The sequence below is a fragment of the Sturnira hondurensis genome, unplaced genomic scaffold (genome assembly GCF_014824575.4).
Source record: "Sturnira hondurensis isolate 20B ecotype Veracruz unplaced genomic scaffold, ASM1482457v3 Scaffold0003681, whole genome shotgun sequence".
Classification (NCBI taxonomy): domain Eukaryota; kingdom Metazoa; phylum Chordata; class Mammalia; order Chiroptera; family Phyllostomidae; genus Sturnira; species Sturnira hondurensis.
In genome coordinates, this window is record NW_028076312.1 from 5,956,137 (window position 1) to 5,977,306 (window position 21,170).

At 41.4% G+C, this 21,170-nt stretch overlaps 1 protein-coding gene and 1 non-coding gene across 7 annotated transcripts; one reads left to right on the forward strand and one right to left on the reverse strand.

Annotated features, from left to right (window-relative positions):
* Positions 1–3,080: 3,080 nt before the first annotated feature.
* Positions 3,081–20,213, forward strand: CHAMP1 (chromosome alignment maintaining phosphoprotein 1). 6 transcript variants are annotated; one of them, XM_037042111.1, is made up of 4 exons: positions 3,082–3,225; positions 3,495–3,537; positions 10,126–10,240; positions 16,721–20,213. In XM_037042111.1, exon 4 carries the CDS (start codon positions 16,775–16,777, stop codon positions 19,238–19,240), a length of 2,466 nt encoding a protein of 821 aa, XP_036898006.1. In that variant the 5' UTR covers positions 3,082–3,225; positions 3,495–3,537; positions 10,126–10,240; positions 16,721–16,774; the 3' UTR covers positions 19,241–20,213. The 6 variants fall into 6 exon arrangements, 5 of the variants coding, with proteins under 5 accessions (XP_036898006.1, XP_036898005.1, XP_036898008.1 ...); XR_005065889.1 differs by lacking the exons at positions 3,495–3,537; positions 16,721–20,213 and adding an exon at positions 14,016–14,348 and having other exon boundaries at positions 3,081–3,225; XM_037042110.1 differs by lacking the exon at positions 3,495–3,537.
* Positions 8,629–8,754, reverse strand: LOC118984299 (small nucleolar RNA SNORA40). The gene has a single exon (XR_005065897.1). It is a non-coding gene; the product is annotated as a small nucleolar RNA SNORA40 (small nucleolar RNA).
* Positions 20,214–21,170: the final 957 nt, after the last annotated feature.

Genomic DNA, 21,170 nt, shown 5'->3' on the forward strand with positions numbered 1-21,170 from the left:
CCGTATAAAATTTTACACAATAAAATTTTACTTCTTAAAATGTAGCTTTAATTATCTGAACATTTGGTTAATTATATCCCTTAATAAATATGAAATGTTTCTCAGAAAACTAAGAATTAGTCACTTATCATTAAAAATGTCTGTCATTTTTGGACACAGTTTTATGATATTGCCATGTTCCTTGCATTTTACTCCCCAGCTCCAAGAATTTGGTGGGGGAGGGGAGAAGGCTTTGCTGTGGATTCAGCAAGAGCCGTGTGCTCCAGAGGAGCACTTTGCAGGCTTATATGGGCTCTGTCACATGTACTACACTGCTGTTGTACTAAGAAAGCAGCCTTAGACAATACATAATGAATGGACAGGGCTGTGGTTCCAGTAAAACTCTGTTTATAAAAGCAGGCAGCAGGCCATATTTAATCTGTGGAGCCTAGTTTGCTGGCCCCTGATTAGGGGATGAATCAAACTGGATCTCCAGACCAGCAAGTGGCTGTGGCCCTTGCTGTTCATTTGGGCTTTGATCCGGAGATTTCCAGACCTGGAGGCCAGGACAGAGTAAGTAAGTCTTATTTCTAAGGCCTTCATCTTGGTTCTGTTGGCTTGTTCATATTTGGTGATCAAAGACCTAGAGGTCTTTGGCGCTCATTTTCAAAATTTGTGCTTTAAAACAATGAATAATACAGTAACTAAACTGAAAATTTCAACGGGGGGAGGGGTTCAATAGCAGACTAAATCAAGTGGAAGGATGTATCAGCAAACGCCAGGGCAAGGCAATAGAATTCTTCCAATCAGAGGAGCAAGAAGAAAAAAAGAGTAAGTGAAGATAGCTTAAGGAATAGAGAACAGGATCAAGTGGATCAGTTTATCACTTGGGGGTCCCAGAAAGAACAGAGAGGGAAAGGGGCAGATTTTCAATTCAAAATAATGGTAGAGGGTGTTTTGGTGTTTCTTTTTTTAATATTTTATTTATTTATCTTTTTAGAGGGGAAGGGAAGAAGAGAGGAAAGAAACATCAATGTATGGTTGCTTCTCGTGCATCCCCTGCAGGGAACTGGCCCCTGCAGGAAACTGGCCTGCAACCCAAGCATGTGCCCTGACTGGGAATTGAACCGCGATTGTCTGGTTCGCAGGCCCGCGCTCAATCCACTGAGCTACACCAGCCATGTGTTTTGGTGTTTCATTATTTACTAATAAAGAAAACAATGAAAAAGACCCAGAGTTTGTGCCACATCACAATCTAGATTCTGGTTTCCAAGAATTGTTGAAAGTTCAGTTGGGATAATCAATTCATTCTAACGCTTAAGAAAAAAACAGCCCTGGCTGGTGTGGCTCATTGGATTGAGTGCCAGCCTGTGAACCAAAGGGTTATCAGTACAGTTCCCAGTCAGGGCCCATGCCTGGGTTGCAGGCCAGGTCCCCAGCAGGGGGTATGCAAGAGGCAACCACACATTGATGTTTCTCTCCCCCTTTCTCCCTTCCTCTCTCTCTAAGACTAACTAAATAAAATCTTTTTAAAAAACCTCACAAAGTAAAGCAGCCTTACAAATTATGGTCTGCAGTCACAAAGAACCTTGTTTCTAAAAGTGGATCTTACAACAGAAGGTAAAAAAGCTCCAAAGAAGCTTCTTAATGAAAAGAAAGCTAGAACTCCAATGCTCCAAGAGCGCCCCACATCCCACAACCACTTCTAGACCCAAGGGATTCCCTCTGCAGATAATAAAGCACAAAACACCAAAGGAAATGAGTACGTATCTGCAAATTGATATTTCATTGACAAATCACCCCTGGACAGCTCATCTTAACCAACTGCAGGAAAAATAAAATGATGTATTGCTATGAATCTGTGGGCTCTAACCAGCTAATTGGAAATTGGGTGATATGTATGACAAGTTAAACTACCTTCCATGAGGTGGCTTTAGGAGTAACGACTACAATAATCATAAAGGGTCGCAAGTTTGGTAATGCTGATACATACAGCAGTATCACTTCCAACATTTTACAATGTAGACTTAAAGAAAAACGGCTCTACATACCTATACTGAGTTTTACAACATATTAAAGGTAACAATCACAAAAGTTAGTACATAGTACATTTTGATGTTCAGAGAAAAGATCCTCGTTTCTGCATTTAAAATTCATAGCTTCAAGAGTGCTTTTACTCGCACTTTATTATTAAGGCTGAAGATTATTTTTTGTTATTGGACATTTGTCCCTTGTAAATATGCTGTTTTTTGCCTGTACTTCTAGTGGGGTGTTCAACTTTTCTTTTTATAAAGAACTTTTTGATGTTAGGAGATTAGTGTTCATTTTAAAGTGGAGCCGGGAAAGATGGAAAAGGGTTTAAATGATGTTCCATGAATTGTGGTCCCCCTTTCCTCCTCCTGGCAGTTATTAAATCTAATCAAAATGAATAGATCACTTTGGTACAAAAACGAAAATCTGAAAATTTCCTAAAATGCACCCCAAGTGACTATAAATATTAAAAGTCAGAAAATGTCCAGAAAGTAAAGAACGCAGGATCTTAAACCTGGCGTGAAAGGGAGACTAAGACAAACAGACCAGATGGAGATGTCAGGAACTGAGGTCCGGCGGACGCCTTTTGCTCACACAAGTGAACCCTGCGGGGCGCCCTTGGCTCCCACAGGGGAACCCGCTCTGACCGTAGGGGCGGAATAGCGGGTGAGGATCAGTTTGTTTTGCTCTAACGGGTTCCACCCCCGCCTTCGGCCAGCGACCCTGAAACGCCAGGCCTCTACCTTGCGCAGACCTTCTCGGTTGGGCATCCCCAGGCCTGGGGGAGTATGTCTCGACCTGATAGGCCACAAAGGACTGTCGCCGGGGTAGCCAGCTAGGGTCAGTACGGATAGAACCCTTCCAGAGCTCCCCACCGACTGGCGGGAATTTCCAGGCGCTTGTCAGAGCACGTCACTTCCGATGGCTGGGCGGGCCGCTCCTCGCGCACTCGCGCTCTCCGAAAAGAAACCCCCGATTCCCCATCGGGGCTATGATTGGTCCGCGCGGAAGGGCGCGCATCGCCAAACTCGCTTCCCGTCAGCCCCAGTCTACACGTCCCACGGCCGCGCGCACGCTCGTGCGTCTGGAGCCCGCGACTGCGTCTCGCCGCCATTCGGAAGGCTGTCGCTTTGCAGGGTATTGCGGTGCAACTCGAGACCGCAAGCCCGGCCTCCTACCGACGTTCGCCCCCTGGGACGCCGCCACCGTGCAGCGGTGAGAAGCGGGGCGAGCAGGGAGGGGCGCCGTCGGAACCCGCACACCCTGAGGCCTGCATCCCGAGGAAGCCTAGGGCGTACCCCGAGGAGGGGCCTGCACCCCTTCCGATCCCGCCCGGCTGGCGGAAGGACCCGCTTTCCAGAAGCCGCAGACGGGGTAGACTGCACTGGACATGGGGGGCGGGCGGGGGCCGGGTAACGTTTTAGTTAAAATCCTGCTGGGAAGTCGGTTCTGCCTCTACAGGAATGCATTCTTTTCGCTTCTAGATTCAGTACTAGATGCAGTTTTCTTCAATGCTAGACTGCACAGGTTTTTGTCTTTGTTTTAAAACCAGCCAGGCAACCCACAGAATGGGAGTAAAGTGTCAGAGGAGGGGTCAGTGTGCAGAACATGTAAAGAACTCCCGTTACACAACAACACAAAGCAATCCAATGCAAAAAAAAGGGCAGGGGACTTAAATAGGTAGTTCTCCAAAGAAAATGCACAAATGGCCAATGAGCACACGAAAGGATGCTCATTAGCCATCAAAGTTGTGAAAATAAAAACCAGAATGAAGTACAGTATCACACCTATTGGGATGGCTATTCAAAAAAAGAAAATCACAGGTGATGGCGAGGATGTGGAGAAATTGGAACATTTGTGCATTGCTGGTGGGGGTGTGAAATGGTGCAGCGGCAAATGATTTAGCGGTTCCTCAAAAATTTAAACATAGTTATTATGTCATCCAACAATTTCCTAGTTCTTTGGTATAAACTCAAAGAATTGAAAGCAGGGACTCAAATAGATCTTGTACATGAGTGTTGATTTAGATAGCAGCCTTATTTAAAATAGCCAATAAAAAGGAGACAGTCCACTGTCTACCAACAGGTGAATGTTACTTTAAATTTACTGATTTGGAAGAGAGAAACATCGGTTTTTGTTGTTCCATTTGATACCTTCATTGATGGATTATTGTATGTGTCCTGACTGGGTATTGAATGAACCTTTGTCACATGGGATGTTGCTCTAACCAATTGAGCAACCTGGCCAGGGGTCTTCATCCTTCATAAGGACTAAAATTCTGTTATGTTCTTCGGTACAGACGTGCTAAGTGAATTAAGCCAGATACAAAAGGACAAGGATTGCTGGCTGGTGTAGTTGGCTGAGCTACACCTGGCTGGTGTAGCTCAGTGGATTGAGCGCGGGCGTGTGAACCACATGATCGCGGTTTGATTCCCAGAGCACATGCCTAGGTTGCAGGCCAGTTCCCAGCAGGGGACCCACGAGAGGCAACCATACATTAATATTTCTCTCCTTCTCTCCTCCCCTTCCTCCTCTCTAAAGATAAATAAATAAAATCTAAAAAAAATTACTTTAAAAAAAAAGGACAAGGATTGTATGATTTCACTAAGAAAATGGAACAGAGATTTCCAGGTGGGGGTGGGGTGAGGGTGGAATTTATTGTTTAATGGGTACAAAGATTCTGTATGTGGTGATGAAAAATTCTGGAAATGAATAATGGTGATTGTTTTACAATATTGTGAATTACTTAATGCCAGTAAATTGTGCTTTTAAAATAGTATGGTAAGTTTTGTTATCTTTAACACAATTTGTTTTATTTTTTATTTTACTTTATTTTTAAGTATATTTTATTGAATGTGCTGTTACAGTTGTCCCGTTACTTTCTCGTCTGCACCCCCTCTCCCTCCAGCACTTCCCCTCCTTAGTTTGTGTCCATGGGTCGTGCATATAAGTTCTTTGGCTTCTCCATTTCCCGTATTCTTAACCTCCCCCTGTCAATTTTGTACCTACCATTTATGCTTTTTATTCCCTGTACTTTTTCCTCCATTTCCCCCTCTCCCCTTCCCCACTGATAACCCTCCATGTGATCTCTATTTCTGTGATTCTGGTCCTGTTCTAATTGTTTACTTAGTTCCTGTCTGTTTTTGTTTTAGGTTCATTTGTTGATAGTTGTGAGTTTGTTGTCATTTACTGTTCATAGTTCATTTTTATTTTAAATACAATTTATTGATTATTGTTGTTCCATTTGGCCCCCTTATTCCTCTCCGCCCTGCACATCCCCTCCCACCCACACTCCCCCCTTTAGTTCATGTCCATACATATAAGTTCTTTGGCTCCTCCATTTCCTATACTGTTCTTAACCTCCCCCTGTCTATTTTCTACCTACAATTTATTCTTTGTACGTTTTCCCCCTTTTTCCCTGTCCCACTCCCCGACTGATAACCATCTATTTGATCTCCATTGCTATGATTCTTTTCCTGTTCTAGTTGTTTGCTTAGTTTGTTTTTGTTTTTGTTTTAGGTGTGGTTGTTAGTAACTGAGTTTGTTGTCATTTTACTGTTCATATTTTTTATCTTTTTCTTAGAGAAGTCCCTTTAACATTTCATGTAGTAAGGGCTTGGTGATGATGAACTCTTTAACTTGACCTTATCTGGGAAGCACTTTATCTGCTCTTCCATTTTAAATGAAAGCTTTGCTGGATAGAGTAATCTTGGATGTAGGTCCCTGCCTTTCATGACTTGGAATACTTCTTTTCAGCCCCTTCTTGCTTGTAAGTTTTCTTTTGAAAAATCAGCTGATAGTCTTATGGGAACTCCTTTGTAGGTGACTGTCCCCTTATCTCTTGCTGCTTTTAAGATTCTCTCCTTCATTTCAATCTTGGCTAATGTGATTATGATGTGCCTTGGTGTGTGCTTCTTGTGTGCAACGTCTTTGGGACTCTCTGAGCTTCCTGGACTTCCTGGAAGTTTATTTCCTTTACCAGATTGGGGAAGTTTTCTTTCATTATTTGTTCAAATAAGTTTTCAATTTTTTGGTCTTCATCTTCTTCTGGCACCCCTATGATTCGGATGTTGGAACATTTAAAGATGTCCTGGAGGTTCCTAAGCCTTTCCTCATTCTTTTTGGAATTCTTGTTTCTTTAATCTGTTCTGGTTGAATGTTTATTTTTTCCTTCTGGTCCAAGTCATTGATTTGAATCCTGATTTCCTTCCCTTCACTGTTAGTTCCCTGTATATTTTTGTTTATTTCACTTTGCATAGCCTTCGCTTTTTCCTCTATTTTTGTGTCTGTACTCAGTTATTTCTGTGAGCATCCTGATTACCAGTGTTTGAACTCTGTATCTGATAGTTAGCTATATTCTTGTTAATTAGTTTGTTTTCAGGAGCTTTGATCTGTTCTTTCATTTGGGCCATATTTTTTTGTGTTGGAACACCTGTTGTGTTATAAGGGGTGGAGCCTTAGGTATTCACCAGGGGAGGCCACCTCAAATCTGTGTTGTTATGCTGTATGTGGGGGAGGGGTCAGAGGGAACAATTGCTGCTTGCTTGGCTTTCACCCAGTTTTCAGTCACTTCCCCCACTACCCAGAAGCAAATTGGGCCCTTCTGGTGCTGATTCCCAGGTGGGAGCATTGTGTATGTTCTAAGAACTCTGTGGGTCTCTCCAATGAACTCTCCTGTGAGGCTGGGACTTACTCCTGGTGCTGCCCAACCCCCACAGGTTGTTACAGTCGGATTTTGAGGCTTTATTTCTGAGCGCTGGTACCTGGATTGTGTGGTCTGTCTTGCTCCCCAGTTGTTCCTCCTGGTTTATCCGAATATGAATGTGGGACCACCCCGTCCACCAGCTGCCACCTCACCCACCCTGTCTCCACTGCCTTGCTGCATGTCATCTCTGACCCTACCTCCAGTCTGGTTAAATGTTCATTTAACTCCTTGGTTATCAGACTTCCATACAGTTCGATTTTCTGGCAGTTCTGGTTGGTTTGGTTTTTGTTTTTAAATTGGTGATTGTCTTTTTGGTTGTGTGAGGAAGCAAAGTATATCATGGCTCAAAGTTTTACCAGTTTTTAAAAATATGTAGGAAAAGGCAAAAATACAGAGGCAGAAAAAAGATCAGTGGCTGTTAGGGGCACAGGGAAGTGTTACGGCATTAAAAGTATTCTGCGTGATTCTGTCACGGTGGATATATGATACCATATGTTTATGAAATCCATAGAACTGTGAAACTGGTAAAGTGACCCCTAATGTAAACCGTGGACTTTAGTTAATATTCAGTATTTGTTGTTTGTAAGAAATGTACCTTACTATTGTCAGATGTTAATATTAGGAGAAGTTGTGTGCAGTAAGGTATATGAAAACAAAATTTTCTGTTTGTTTTTCTTTAAATCTAAAATTGCTCTAAAAAAAGTTTACTACGTTTTAAAAAATCAGCTGTGGTAAAGAGCAATACTATGGTGTATATGCATAAAACTCAGTTAGCTTTAAATGTGCTCTACATGTTTTAATTTTAAAAGCTATACATCAGAATGTTTTTAAATGACCAGGAAGGAATTGGATAGGAATGAGAAGTAGGTATGATACACACAGCATAGAACTTCATTGAAAAGTGCAGGGTGATGAACTGGCAGAACAGTAATGATTATCACTTACATGTTTAAAACATGTAGTCTGTAGAGGTAAAACTAGGTTAAGAGAAATTTTTATTATCTGGACAGTTTAGATTTACTTTCGTCGTAGTTAGGCTTAGGAACTCTGAAAATTGAGGTGGTGGGGGATGTGCTAGAATCTTAAAAGCTGAAAGGAATCTCAGTGTCTGTTTTCTACCTGCAGCTGAATTCTGCACTTGGTTCTGCAACACCCCAGTGGGAAAGATAGCAGTATGTTACAACGGAATTACAGAATTGGGAATTCAGGGTCTCCTGTTGCTTCCTCTGACCTAATTCGTGTGACCTTCCATGAGTCACCTTTCTCACTCAGCGTCAGTTTTGTCATTGTAAAATGAAGAGACTGGACTCAGGTCCTCTGAGGATTCTTCTGGTCCAGTCCCGATCATTGGCTTCCAGTTGCAGAGGGCTCCTACCTGACAAAGCAGCTTTTTCTGGTCTGTGATGAAGTAGTTCATAAAACTTTATGTATTGGGCTGACATCTGTTTTGCTGCTGGCCTCCACCTGTTGCTTCTAGGACAGCTTACTTATTATCCACAATTCTTCCCTTTTTGAAGGTAAGTGCCTGTACTCACAAGTGACATGTTTTCAAAGACTGCAGGTGGCCCTGGTTGCTTTTTTCATGCGAGTTGCTGGTGTTAGGGAACCAGCCAGAGCTGGAGACAGGGATACTCTGCCAAATGCAGAATATGGAATGCAGTTCTCTACAGTGCTGCATTCTGCAGTTCATAGTTGGATTCTAAATGTCTGATGAATTTCATCTTGTTGATTTTGGCCCGTTGTATTGGCTTTTCAGGATCTTATTAATTTCACTGTATTTGGTTGGTTGTGATATACTAGAAAATGCCCAGATGGATAGCTGAACCGTTTTCTGGTCCTCTATGTCACACACTGATTATTTACGTGATCTTGAGCAAGTTAATGTTTAGGTCTGAGTTTCTTTTTTTTTTAAACATGTTCCTTCTTATATGTATCAAAACTCATACCAAACAATGAGTTCTGGGTTGCAAAAGAGGATTTATTTCTGCACTTGTGTGTAGTCTTTGCCTACAAATTAAGCAAAAACGAACACAAGTGCTGAGGATCTGAGTTTCTTCAACTATAGTTTGAAGTTTTCTTCAACAATTGAAGTTTCGAAGTAGATGGTCCCTGAGGTCTTCTTTTATCCCAAAATCCAATGGCTCCAAGACTAGAAGGTAGCTCAGGTCTTTTCTAGTTTTAAAATCCTATGAATCTAAGATCAGGTGTCTTGTCTTCCTGAGGAGGGTTTGAGATTGAACAGATACTTTCTGCGCATACACCATATGCCAGGGATATGCAAGGGTTGCAGAGGTGAGTGGGTAGTCCCTGCCTTCTGAGAGCCCATGGCCTGGTGTGGAATCATGTGGTAGTGCCGGAGGGTGGCAGCCACTACAGTAGGGATGTACATACAGCAAGGAGTCCAGGAAGACTGGAAAGGTCAGGGAGTTGGCCAGTATTTACAAAGCAATCCCAGCTAAAGTATGGAGGAACTTGCCTGATGACTGGGTGTCGAGATGTGGAGTGCAAGGTCTGGAAGCTTGAATTGTCAGGGAATTCCAGGTGGGTCAGTACTTTGAGAATGCAGTATAGTCAGGGGGCAGACTATGAAGAGCTTTATGAGCTATTCAAATTTTGTGCCGTGGGGGTTGGAATTACCTTGAGAAATTGTGAGCAGTCAAGTCACAGTAGGTTTTTATGTTTGGAAAATGACTGGTAGTGATATGATGAGTGGATTGGAAGGAAGTGAGACTAGTTAGTGGTAGGGAGGTCAGATAATCAGAAGTAAAGCAGTGGCGTAGGGAATAGAGGGAAGGGTAGATAAATGTTCTGGAACTTGATCAGACGAGTATCATGAGCAGTTACCTAGCTTGTTCCCAGCCAGCTTATCCCATTCTGTTCAAGTCAACAACTCACCAAGACCCTTATGTCTTCTCTTTGAAATTAGCGCATGACAGAGCAGTCACCGAAAGGAAGTCACCACCATCCTTCCTTTTCCCAGAGGCCTCTTCTTTGCCTCTTGATCCTGTTGATTATGTTGTCTTCTCACTGCCTGTTAATTTGCTGTCCAGCTGTGTAATACACATAATGCACAAAATGCCAGCTGCAGCTGAAGTCACAGAGCAGTCTCCTGAGTGCTTGTCACATCCGCTGAAGGTAGATGGTAGGTTTGAGAAAGGTGTGGTTCTGTACAATGCGTTAGTTCCATCAAGGATTATTAAAGCGGAGCAAGACAGGGATGGCGTCATGGAGAGCATCCACTGTATTGGGTGTCATTTCATTGAAGTGAGTGTCCAGGCTGGTTGGATCGGACCCCTCTCACTGTTGGGGGCGGGGCAGAATAGTGAGAGAAATAGGCAGAATTCTAATTTAGGGGGTACAAGATATCACAGAGATAGGATTTTGATTGCCCATTATTATTATTATTTTAGGTTCATCTTTGTCCTTCTTCATGTACTCCAGGCTATTTTCTGTGGTTTAGTCAAAAAGCCATGTGAACTTGCTGCCCTTTGAAGACTACTTTTAAGACTTCTAGTAAGACAGCTGGTAAGTCTACTAGGCCAAGCATATTGGTCTTGATAAAGTGTTAACTACCAGCATTTCTTTGCATTTTTAAAAATTTTTATTTTATTTTGCTTTTTAACGTTTAGGAGGACATTTTATGATTAAAATATTTTTGAAAAGTACATGGAGTTCTTAAGGAAAAACTATAAAGTATATCCAGCCATATATATCTTATGTATTAACATGTGCTGGTATTCGTAACTATGATAGAATTTGGGATTTAAGAGGTATATTCTGTAATACTCTTTTTAATACAATTTATTTATTTTTTAGAATTTTATTTATTTATCTTTGGGGGGGGAGGAGAGAAATACCAATGTATGGTTGCCTCTCGTGTATCCCCCGCTGGGAACTGGCCTGCAACCCAGGCATGTGCCCTGACTGGGAATCGAACAGCGATCATTTGGTTTGCAGGCCCGCGCTCAGTCCACTGAGCCACACCAGCCAGGCTGTAATATTCTTTTAAATTTTTTTAATTAAGAGGTTATCAAAGTACGATAATGAGGCTTAATAGTAGGTAGGTGTTGGTAATAGAAACTTTGAGATTGGCCAGAAGAGTTTTGGTTGGAAGAGGAAAGAGGGAGGGCCATTTGGGAAAGGTAGGGAATGATCTGGAGTCTAAGGAGCCATCAGGGCTTAAGACAGACTGAAAGGGAATGGATGATGTATTTACAGAGTGGCGCTCTACATGAAGGGTGGGAGAGCTGGTGAATGGACAGATTTGGTGGGCAGCAATTGAGGACAAAAGTAGTCAGTCCTCTCCAAGAAGCTGAGGTGGTAGGGGGCCCATTAAGGCAAGAGTAGTAGGAATTAGGTTCGGTGGTATTCATTGAAAAGAGGGACTAAATCCCTGGCTGGGTGGCTTAGTTGGCTGGACTGTTGTTCCATGCCCTGAAAGGTTACAGGTTCCATCCTGGGCAGGACACATACCTAGGTTAAGGGTTCAATCTGCAGTTGGGGCTGGGAAGCAAATGATCATTGTTTCTCTCTCTCTCATGCCCGTGTCTGTTTAGCTCTCTGTCTGTTTGTCTCTAATCAATAAATATGTCCTTGGGTGAGGATTTAAAAAAAATCAGGGACTATATTACAGGAGCAGGTGTAAAATGTACAGTTAATATAAAACTTCAAAAGAGGTAAGAAAGGGAGAAATCTAGTCAATGGAAAGTATTGGATTGGTCAAAAACATCATATGATTTTTTCATAAAATAAGGGACACATTTTTTAATTTTCACCAGTAAGTATTGATTTGGATATTTTGAGTATGTTGGTTATCTCCTGCGTGGTGTAATATTGATGGTTTTCAGTTACTGTCCCGATTTGATTGCTATCAACCTCAACCGGTCTGCCTACCATGGAGCATCGTCCAGGAGAAATCTCCAGCACAAAACCTCACAAACCAGTTTTAGCACATCTGATCAGTCACAGCACTTTCTCCATATGCTGCACAAATTTTTTGTTTCTTACCTTTCCTGAAATAATAACGCTGCAAATGTTGCTTATTTTCTTCCATCTTCAGTACTAAAATGGCTATGCAAAAGTTCACCAATTTTGATGGTTTTTAAAAATGCGTGCTGATACAACAGCTGTCATAGTAACATCTAACAAAATTATTTCAGATGAAGTTAAAGGCATCTAAGTGCTACTAGAGCCATCTTGTGGCTGTATTAACTGTACATTATTATATTAACTGTACATTTTACACCTGCTCCTGTAATATAGTCCCTGATTTTTTTTTAAATCCTCACCCAAGGACATATTTATTGACTAGAGACAGACAGACAGAGAGCTAAACAGACACTGACATGAGAGAGAGAGAAACAATGATTGTTTGCTTCCCACCCCCGAAAAAACAAACTTTTTGGCCAACCCAATAGAAATAAGGAGAAGAGGTAGTAGACTTCACCTACTGAAAGGGACCACAGTACTGGGGTAGCAGTTGGGAAGAGTGTGGCAAAAAGGGGGACCAGTTCTCTACTGTGGGACTGTGTTAGAGACACCGATACTGAGTTGTGGTTTGTTGTATTCTGATTTTTCTTTGGTAAGTTTGCCAGAAGCATTTTAAAAAATCTTTCTGACTATAAAACGGTGTACTCAGACATGTCTGTGAGAATAGAAGAAAAAATACTTTACCCATAAAGTTTAAAATCTAATCCCTGCATTACATACTGGGCTTTTTGATGACCTCTATTATATGAGTTACTGTTGGTAAAAAAAAGTTGATGAGGCAGCATGTAGGGAAGGAAGTTTTTTGTTACTGTGACTGCACGTTATGCAGAGGTGTGGCTACGTAAGCGCTGCGGCGAAGTGAGAAGACCAAAGTTCTTTCTTCATACTGCCTATGAATTACTGCTTGAGAAGTTGGGAAAAGTTTCTGTTAAGTTTGTTTAAGCTTAAGAAACCTGGACAAAAAAAAAGTCATGAAAGTCATGCCTTTCATTGTCACAAGCAGGACTCGGGTAGCTTTTGGATGAGCCACACGTTGGTCCGCCACATCTTCACCCAGCTGACTTGGGACTGTTTAGTACCAGAAACTGAAGGACTGTATATTTTAGAGACTATCTTGTAGTTTCTAGTATTATAATAATAGCTAACACTGAGTGCCTGCTGTATGTATCAGATATTATTCTAAACATGCTATAAAATATTACCATACATCCATTTTACAGTCAAGGAAACTGAAGCATAGAAATGTTTAGTCACTTGATAAAAACCACGTAGTAGGATCAGGACTCAAAACTAGCAAGCCTGAGCTCTCAGCCTCTATGTCATAATATACATAGCATATGACATGGTGTATGTTAGACCCAACCTCTTTCATACAAGCATCCCTTTACTGATAAGTATTGCCACTTATGGCCAGATGGGGTTACTGAGATAACCTAGTCTTTTTACATGTTTTAAGTTAAACGTTCTTCTTAGACATTTTTTTCAGAATTAAGTGATTTCATACATTTGTGTGTGTGCGCGTGTGTGCGTGTGTGTATTTGTATTTGTAGTCCATGTAGCCCTAAAAACAATTTTCTAAAAGACAGGGATATTGCTAATACTTTCTGAAACACTAGTTTGTTTCTTCAATGATCTCCTTTCTAACTTTAGACCCCTCTCAAAAATGCAAATGATATACCATTGATATCGGTGATAGAAAACAGTATTGTCAGTAATAACATTTTAAAAGGGTGAAAGATTTTTATACAACCTGAAGAGAGACCTAAGTATAGTAATAGCATTTTAAAAACAAGTTATCGGCCCTGGCTGGTGTAGCTCAGTGGATTGAGCGCGGGCCTGCGAACCAGACGATCATGGTTCGATTCCCAGTCAGGGCACATGCTTGGGTTGCAGGCCAGTTTCCAGCAGGGGCCAGTTCCCTGCAGGGGATGCACAGGAAGCAGCCATACATTGATGTTTCTTTCCTCTCTCCTTCCCTTCCCCTCTATAAAGATAAATAAATAAAATATTTTAAAAATAAATAAATAAAAGCAAGTTATCAAAATTAGAAGTATTAAAGTTTTAAATTAATGTTTTTTAAGTTAATAAAGGGAGATCCTGTGATTACCAGTAAGTGTTTCTAATCTACTGTCTTTTTGAGTAGCAGTAACATAGAACATGTGTATTTTGACCTTGTTTTACCATTAGCACAAAGCTCACGGCATACTCTCAGTAGTAGCTGGTACTTTTGGTAAATGATGGGGCATAATTGAATGAGAAGAGATTTTGCAAGCCACTTGGTGAATAAACAGACCGTATATGAATGTTACAGAGTCTGTTTTAGCGATTGTCGGATTCCTGTGCTGAGAAGAGCATTCCAGGTGGAACTGGTTGGAGAACACGATAGAGTCCAGAATAGAGTCATGTACGTGAAATTTAGTAAATACTAAGTGGAAAATTACACATAAGTGAGGAAATGGGTTGTGTAATCAATGTTGTGAAGATAAATGAACCATTCATTTGGGGTGAGAAAATAGGCTGGATCCCTAGTCCTTTTCCTTATTAAAGATACAAATGTAAAAAAGAACTAGTTATCACCCTGACGAGTGTGGCTCAGTCGTTAGTCGTTTGGGTATTGTCCCACAAAGCGAAATGTTGCCCATAAATTATCACCATGACTGGTGTGGCTCCTTTAGTAGGGCGTAGTCCTGCAAAGCAAAAGATTGCTGGTTCAGTTCTTGGTCAGGGCACATGTCTGGGTTGTGGGTTCAGTCCTTGGTTGGGGTAGAGGCAGCTGATCAGTGCTTCTCTCTCACATCTATGTTTCTCTCCCTCCCTTCCCCCTCTCTAAAAATTAATAAATAAAAATTTAAAAAATTAAATTAACAAAATCATAGGGAAAATAATAAAGTGGGGAAGCATAATTTAAAACAGTCATAAAGGCCCTGTCTGGTGTAGCTCAGTGGATTGAGCATGGGCCTTTGAAACACAGTATTGCGGTTCGATTCCCAGTCAGGGCACATGCCTGGGTTGCAGGCCAGTTCCCAGTAGGGGACTCATGAGAGCCAACCATACATTGGTATTTTTCTCCTTCTCTTCTTCCCTTCCCCTCTAAAGATAAATAGATAAATCTTTTTTAAAAAATCATAAAGGAAAATACTTTTAAGTTTTTAATTTTTATGTAAACCAGTTGTGTGGTTAAAATAGTCATAATGAAGTCAAGAAACAAATTGAATGATAAACTGAAATATTTTCATTATATAAGAGTTGATTTCTTTTATGTACAAGGATGATTTTCAAATAATTAAGAAAAGAGACAAAGCATACCTTAGACAAAGAAATATAAATGGCTAATAAGCAAAGAAAAATGTTCGATGCTTCTCATTAAAGAAAATCACATTAAAACAATAGTGAGATAGTTTTCATTTAAGAAATATTAAAGATTAGAAATTTAATGATATGCCATGTGGATGAGGAATTTGGGGAATTGTTTCTCATGTAATAATGCCGTAACTTCCTGAGTTTTTGGTAAAATATATCAATTTTAATTGTAAATAGCTTTTGAACCAGGTAATCCATTTCTAGGAATTCTCCCTTCGGAACTACCCTCACATTAAAAGATACATGCATGACAAAGAAATCCTGTGCTTACTCTCTCTATACGTGAAAATGTTACAGAAACTGCCCTCTAGTTCAGCAGAGCTCCTGAGGCCAGTCCTTGCCCTTTCCGTACAAACTCAGAAACTGGGCACAGTTTTACCTCCTGAATCACAAAACCTGCTCTTCTGACTTCTGTGCATCTCAGAAGCCTGGCCCTGTTTCCTCTCCTGAGCCAGAGAGACCCCCTCTCTTCCTTAAGTGAAAGCAGATAGTATGGTTAGTGTCCCATTTGTATAGAATGTGTTTCTGTATTTGTGTATACATAGGGCATTTCTTCAGTGACATGTAAGTACAGGGCCTACCCTTGGAGAGTGATACTGTGTATTTTGTACTGTGTGAGTTTTTTTTTTTTTTTTTAACCAAGCTTCTGTTACTTTTACCACCTAAGAAGACTCATTTAAAATTTTAAAAAGTTGTATTTTCTGGCAAGCAAGTTCCTGCCTCAAGGTTGTCCTCTTGTCTGAACTGCCCTTTGCTTGGCAAGGGCAACATCTCTGGTCAAGTAATCACTTTAAGCGTAGGATGGCGTGTCATTCACAGTCTCTGCTGGAGTGTCTCCTTGACAGTGTTCTCTGCACTGCCCTCCACACTCTTACTTCCCTGTCAGTGTTCAGCACTGTATTGCAAGATACCCCTTCGGCCCCAAATGCTTGGAAAAGCATGGGGCACAAAATAATCTATTAAGTAAATAAATAAAATACTTTACGTTAGGATGCTAAAATACAAGATATGTTGGTTTTTTTGTAAACATCTTTTCATAGTTAGACTTAATTTAACAAGTGTTTTCTGAAATGGATTTAAAGTTTCTTGCTCAGCCTGAAGTAGCCTAACTTGAATTTTGATGTTTATTTATTAGCTTTGTGCACTGTCAGCTTGTCGATATTTGGGGTTTTAAAGTCAAGATGTAAAGCACATGCAGTAGATAGTTCTGGGGTCAGATTTGGGCCACTGATAGTTTCATAACCTGGTTAAGTCACTTCTTCAAACCTCAGTTTTTTTATCTGTAGAAGAAAGTGAAAAAAATAATACTTGAGTTGTATTAAATGAGATGATGTATATGAACCTAGCAGAGTTCCTGGGACCCAGTTAAAAATTAGTTCCATTTCTTCTTCAATAGTTTATAGAGATATTATTGAATAATATGCATATGCCATCCTAGCTTAAAATTAAGCAGTTTTAGAATAAGCCAGAGTAGCATTTCATTAAAGTTATGTTCCCTGATGTACAAAGGACACATGGACAAAGCCAGAGAGGGGTAGGGTCAAGGGTTAGGAGGTGGGAGGGACTGGTGGGGGTGACATGGAGACAACTGTACTTGAACAACAATAAAAAAAAGATTATGTTCCCTGAAAATAATTTATTTCTACTTTATTACAGCCCTGTTGAGACTTTTTAAAGAATATAATTGTGTGTGTTATAACAGAAAGAAAAATGGAAGTATTTCAGGAACTTCGTAAACCACCAGTGCGTTTGGAGTGTGACCACTGCAGTTTCAGAGGCACAGACTATGAAAATGTGCAGATCCACATGGGCACCATCCACCCAGAGTTCTGTGACGAAATGGATGCTGGTGGATTAGGTAAAATGATATTTTACCAGAAAAGTGCAAAGCTATTTCATTGCCATAAATGCTTCTTCACCAGCAAGATGTACTCTAATGTATACTATCATATCACATCCAAACATGCAGCCCCAGAGAAATGGAATGAGAAACCAAAAAATCAGTCAAACAAAGAAACAGATTCTGTGAAAAGCCCTCCTCTTCCCGAACACCAGAAAACGCCCTCCAGTTCAGCAGAACTCCAGAAACCCGCGCCCGCCCTTTCCTCTGAAACCCCGACACTCGGGCCAGCTTTGTCCCCAGAGTCACCCAAACCCACTCTTACTCCCCCGGAGGCTCAGAAGCCTAGCCCTGTTGTTTCTCCTGAGCCACACACACCTTCTCTTCCTTCTCCTGAGCCACTAAAAACTACTCCTGTTTCTTCTCCTGAACTTCCAAAACCAGTCCCTGTTGTTTCTGAGTCTCAGAAACCAGCCTCAGTTCCTTCTCCAGAACCACAGAAACTTGCTCCTGTATCTCCTGAGCCAGTAAAGACTACTCTTGTTAATCCCAAACCTCAGAAACACTCCCACTTCCCAGAAACATTGGGGACCCCTTCAGCCTCCTCTCCAGAGTCACCAGTTCTAGCTGCTTCCCCTGAACCTTGGGGGCCATCCCCAACTGCGTCTCCAGAGCCTCGGAAGCCTGCCCGGACAGTCTCCCCAGAGCCAAGGAAGCCATCCCCATCAGAGTCTCCTGAACCTTGGAAGCCATTCCCCGCTGTCTCTCCAGAGCCTAGGAGACCAGCCCCAGCTGTGTCACCAGGTTCTTGGAAGCCAGGGCCACCTGGGTCCCCCAGGTCTTGGAAATCTAGTCCTTCAGCATCAGGACCCTGGAAGCCAGCTAAACCTGCTCCATCTGTATCTCCTGGACCTTGGAAACCAATTCCTTCCATATCACCTGGACCTTGGAAACCAGCTCCATCTGTGTCCCCTGCATCCTGGAAGTCATCAGTCTCACCTGGATCCTGGAAAACTCCTCCTGCATCTCCTGAGTCATGGAAGTCAGGTCCACCGGAACTTCGAAAGACAGCTCCTACCTTGTCACCTGAACATTGGAAGGCAGTCCCCCCACTGTCCCCTGAGCTCCGTAAAGCAGGACCTCCCTTGTCTCCTGAGCTTCGCAAACCAGGTCCCCCATTGTCCCCAGAAATTTGTAGTCCAGCGGGATCTCCAGAACTCAGAAAACCCTCAGGGTCTCCAGAGCTTTGGAAGCTTTCTCCTGATCAGCGAAAGACTCCTCCGGCTTCACTTGATTTTCCTGAGTTCCAGAAAAGTTCCCGTGGTGGTTCCCCTGATCTCTGGAAATCTTCCTTCTTTATTGAACCTCAGAAATCTGTCTTCCCTGAGACCCGGAAACCTTCTGGGCCACCCGAGTCCCCTAAAGTGGCCTCTGATATCTGGAAGCCTGTTCTCTCTATTGATACTGAGTCTAGAAAGCCTGCCTTATTTTCTGAGCCTATCAAATCAGCCCCTCCTGCTTCTCCCGAACCACGAAAACGTGCGCTTTTTCCAGAGCCACGGAAACATTCCCTTTTCCCTGAACTTGCCAAACCTGCTATGTTCTCAGAATCTCAAAAGGCAATTGAACTAGGTGATGAACTACAGACAGATGCCATAGATGATCAAAAGTGTGATATTTTAGTTCAGGAAGAACTACTGGCTACACCTAAGAAACTCTTAGAAGACTCTTTATTTCCTGCCTCAAAGAAGTTCAAGAAAGACAGCCAAGAGAACTCTGATGCTGAGCTTAGTAGTAGTGAGTATATAAAAACAGATTTGGAAGCCATAGATAGTAAGGGCCAAGAATCAAGCAGTGATCAAGAGCAGGTTGATGTGGAATCTATTGATTTTGGTAAAGAGAACAAAATGGACATGACTAGTCCAGAGCAGTCCAAAAATGTACTCCAGTTTACTGAAGAAAAAGAGGCTTTTATCTCAGAAGAAGAGATTGCAAAATACATGAAGCGTGGGAAAGGAAAATATTACTGCAAAATTTGTTGCTGCCGTGCTATGAAGAAAGGTGCTGTTTTGCATCATTTGGTCAATAAGCATAATGTCCATAGCCCTTACAAATGCACAATTTGTGGGAAGGCTTTTCTCTTGGAATCTCTCCTTAAAAATCATGTAGCAGCCCATGGGCAAAGTCTACTGAAATGTCCACGTTGTAATTTTGAATCAAATTTCCCAAGAGGCTTTAAGAAACACTTAACTCATTGTCAAAGCCGACATAATGAAGAAGCAAACAAAAAGCTAATGGAAGCTCTTGAGCCACCCCTGGAGGAGCAACAGATTTGATTTCTAAAAACTCTGGATGTATGCTCTACAAAGTTTTTTGTTGAAAGTCTAGTTAAATAGCTTAGTTGGATTGGTAGATGTTGACTTGTGTGTACTGTGTTTAATTGTCTCAGTAGTGTTACACAGAATAAGCATTTGGTTATTTTTTCATGGTCTCTGTTTATGTTGCTATCTTACAAGACAGTTCAGATGTATATTCCAGATGGATAAAGGATCTAATTTCTTTTCAGTACCTGTGAATAATATGAAATGTAGGCATTCATTTAACAAGCAAGAGCAAGTCGTACTCAATTTAAAATATCTAGTTAAAGTGTCTTTTTTGTGAAACTAATTTCAGACAATGGAAATTGGTTGGAATGCATAAGAATTAGGCATGAAAATTTTGAGAAATATTCTTTTTTAAAAGTATTTTCAGATCATAAAAGTTATTTTGAAGTTTCTATTTGATCATTTTTATAAATCTTGAACAGACAGTTTCTAGATGTTTATTAACTTTTATGTCATGGAAAATTGGAGTCTCAGGGTTGCTGATTTTCTGCTAAAAGGGGGGAAATTGAGTAAGTATAAAAATGGTTTGCAGCCTTCTGTAGGAAACTGAGAAAGGTGAGTATGTTTTTAGGTTTTGTCCTTAGTTGTTTGCTTTGGAGTCTTCCATTCTGTGTCTTGTCCCGAGATCTGGCCCTTCGCTCCCCTGTGAGCTCACACCAGTAGACGGTCCTTCGCTGCCAGATGTTTGAGATGTGCCTCCTGCTCCTGGTCCTTGCGTGTCACCCACTGGGGCTTCAGATTGGGGGGTAACGAGGAGGAACTGAAAGTCTTCCAGGTTGACGATAGAAAATTTTATAAGCAGACATTTCTGTTGGAGAATGTGTCCATTTTTTTTATAAGTGACTGTAAATACCTTGAGCCCATTCATGGATTATTTTATCCTAAAATATTTTGTCAAATGTGTATCAACCAAATTAAAAACAAAAGGTTTTCGTGTCACCGACATTTTCATGTGTGTATTTTATTTTTTCTTGTATGATACCCACTTTGGTATTCTTTCCTATTTCCCCTTGTTTTCAGCATACCAGTTTTTCCATATCTGGAACAACATCTCAGCTGTTTTCTCAAAGGTCTATGGTCAGATAAGTCAGGGAATCACTGTACTGGGTGCTCATTCTGAAAGTCAGCCGTGCACATGACCTTATTAAAGATTGCTTGATTCCAGTGGTTAACAACTCTGGCTGCTCCATTTAAACGATGTGAAACATTTAGTGCTATCAGGATTCTGGTGTGTAGCCAGGATTGAGAGACACTTGGCTTTAATGAAGCTGTTCCTGGACATTTTTGAACAAGGAGTGCTTTTTTTTTTTATGGCATCCAAATTAATATTCCAGTTGGGGAGACACTGTTTAGATAATACCCGGAAGGTCTTAAAGCTTCAGATCCATTGTCTTGGTGAGCACAGTCAGACAGGGAAAGCACCAAGTTTACACTGGACACCTCTAGAACAAGTCCAAGTTGCGGAGTTTCCTTCTAGGCCTGATGCCAACCAGTAGGACAGGTAAGAGATCTTGTGTGGCATTCTTTCCTGGAGGCTCTAGAAGAGAATCCATTCTTCTTCAGCTTCTAGAAGCCACCTGCCTTGGCTTGTAACTCCCTCCATCTTTGAGCTAGTGCATAGCATCTTTTTGAGGCTCCTGTGGTCACATGTCTTTCACTGACTTTGCTTCCCTCTTTAATGTAGGACCTTTGCGATTACATTGGGCCACCCAGTGTAATCCTGATAATCTAAGATGATCTCCCAATTTTAAAGTCAGCTAATTAATGACCTTAAATCTCCTTTCCTATAAGCTATCATTTTCACAGGGTCTGGCAATTGGGACTCAGACATCTTTGGAAGCCATTCTACCTACAAGACCTGGGTTTGCAAACAGGGTTTTGA

What these genes read in the sequence shown, in the direction of transcription:
- CHAMP1 (XM_037042111.1), top strand. Translation starts at nt 16,775, where the DNA reads ATGGAAGTATTTCAGGAACTTCGTAAACCACCAGTGCGTTTGGAGTGT.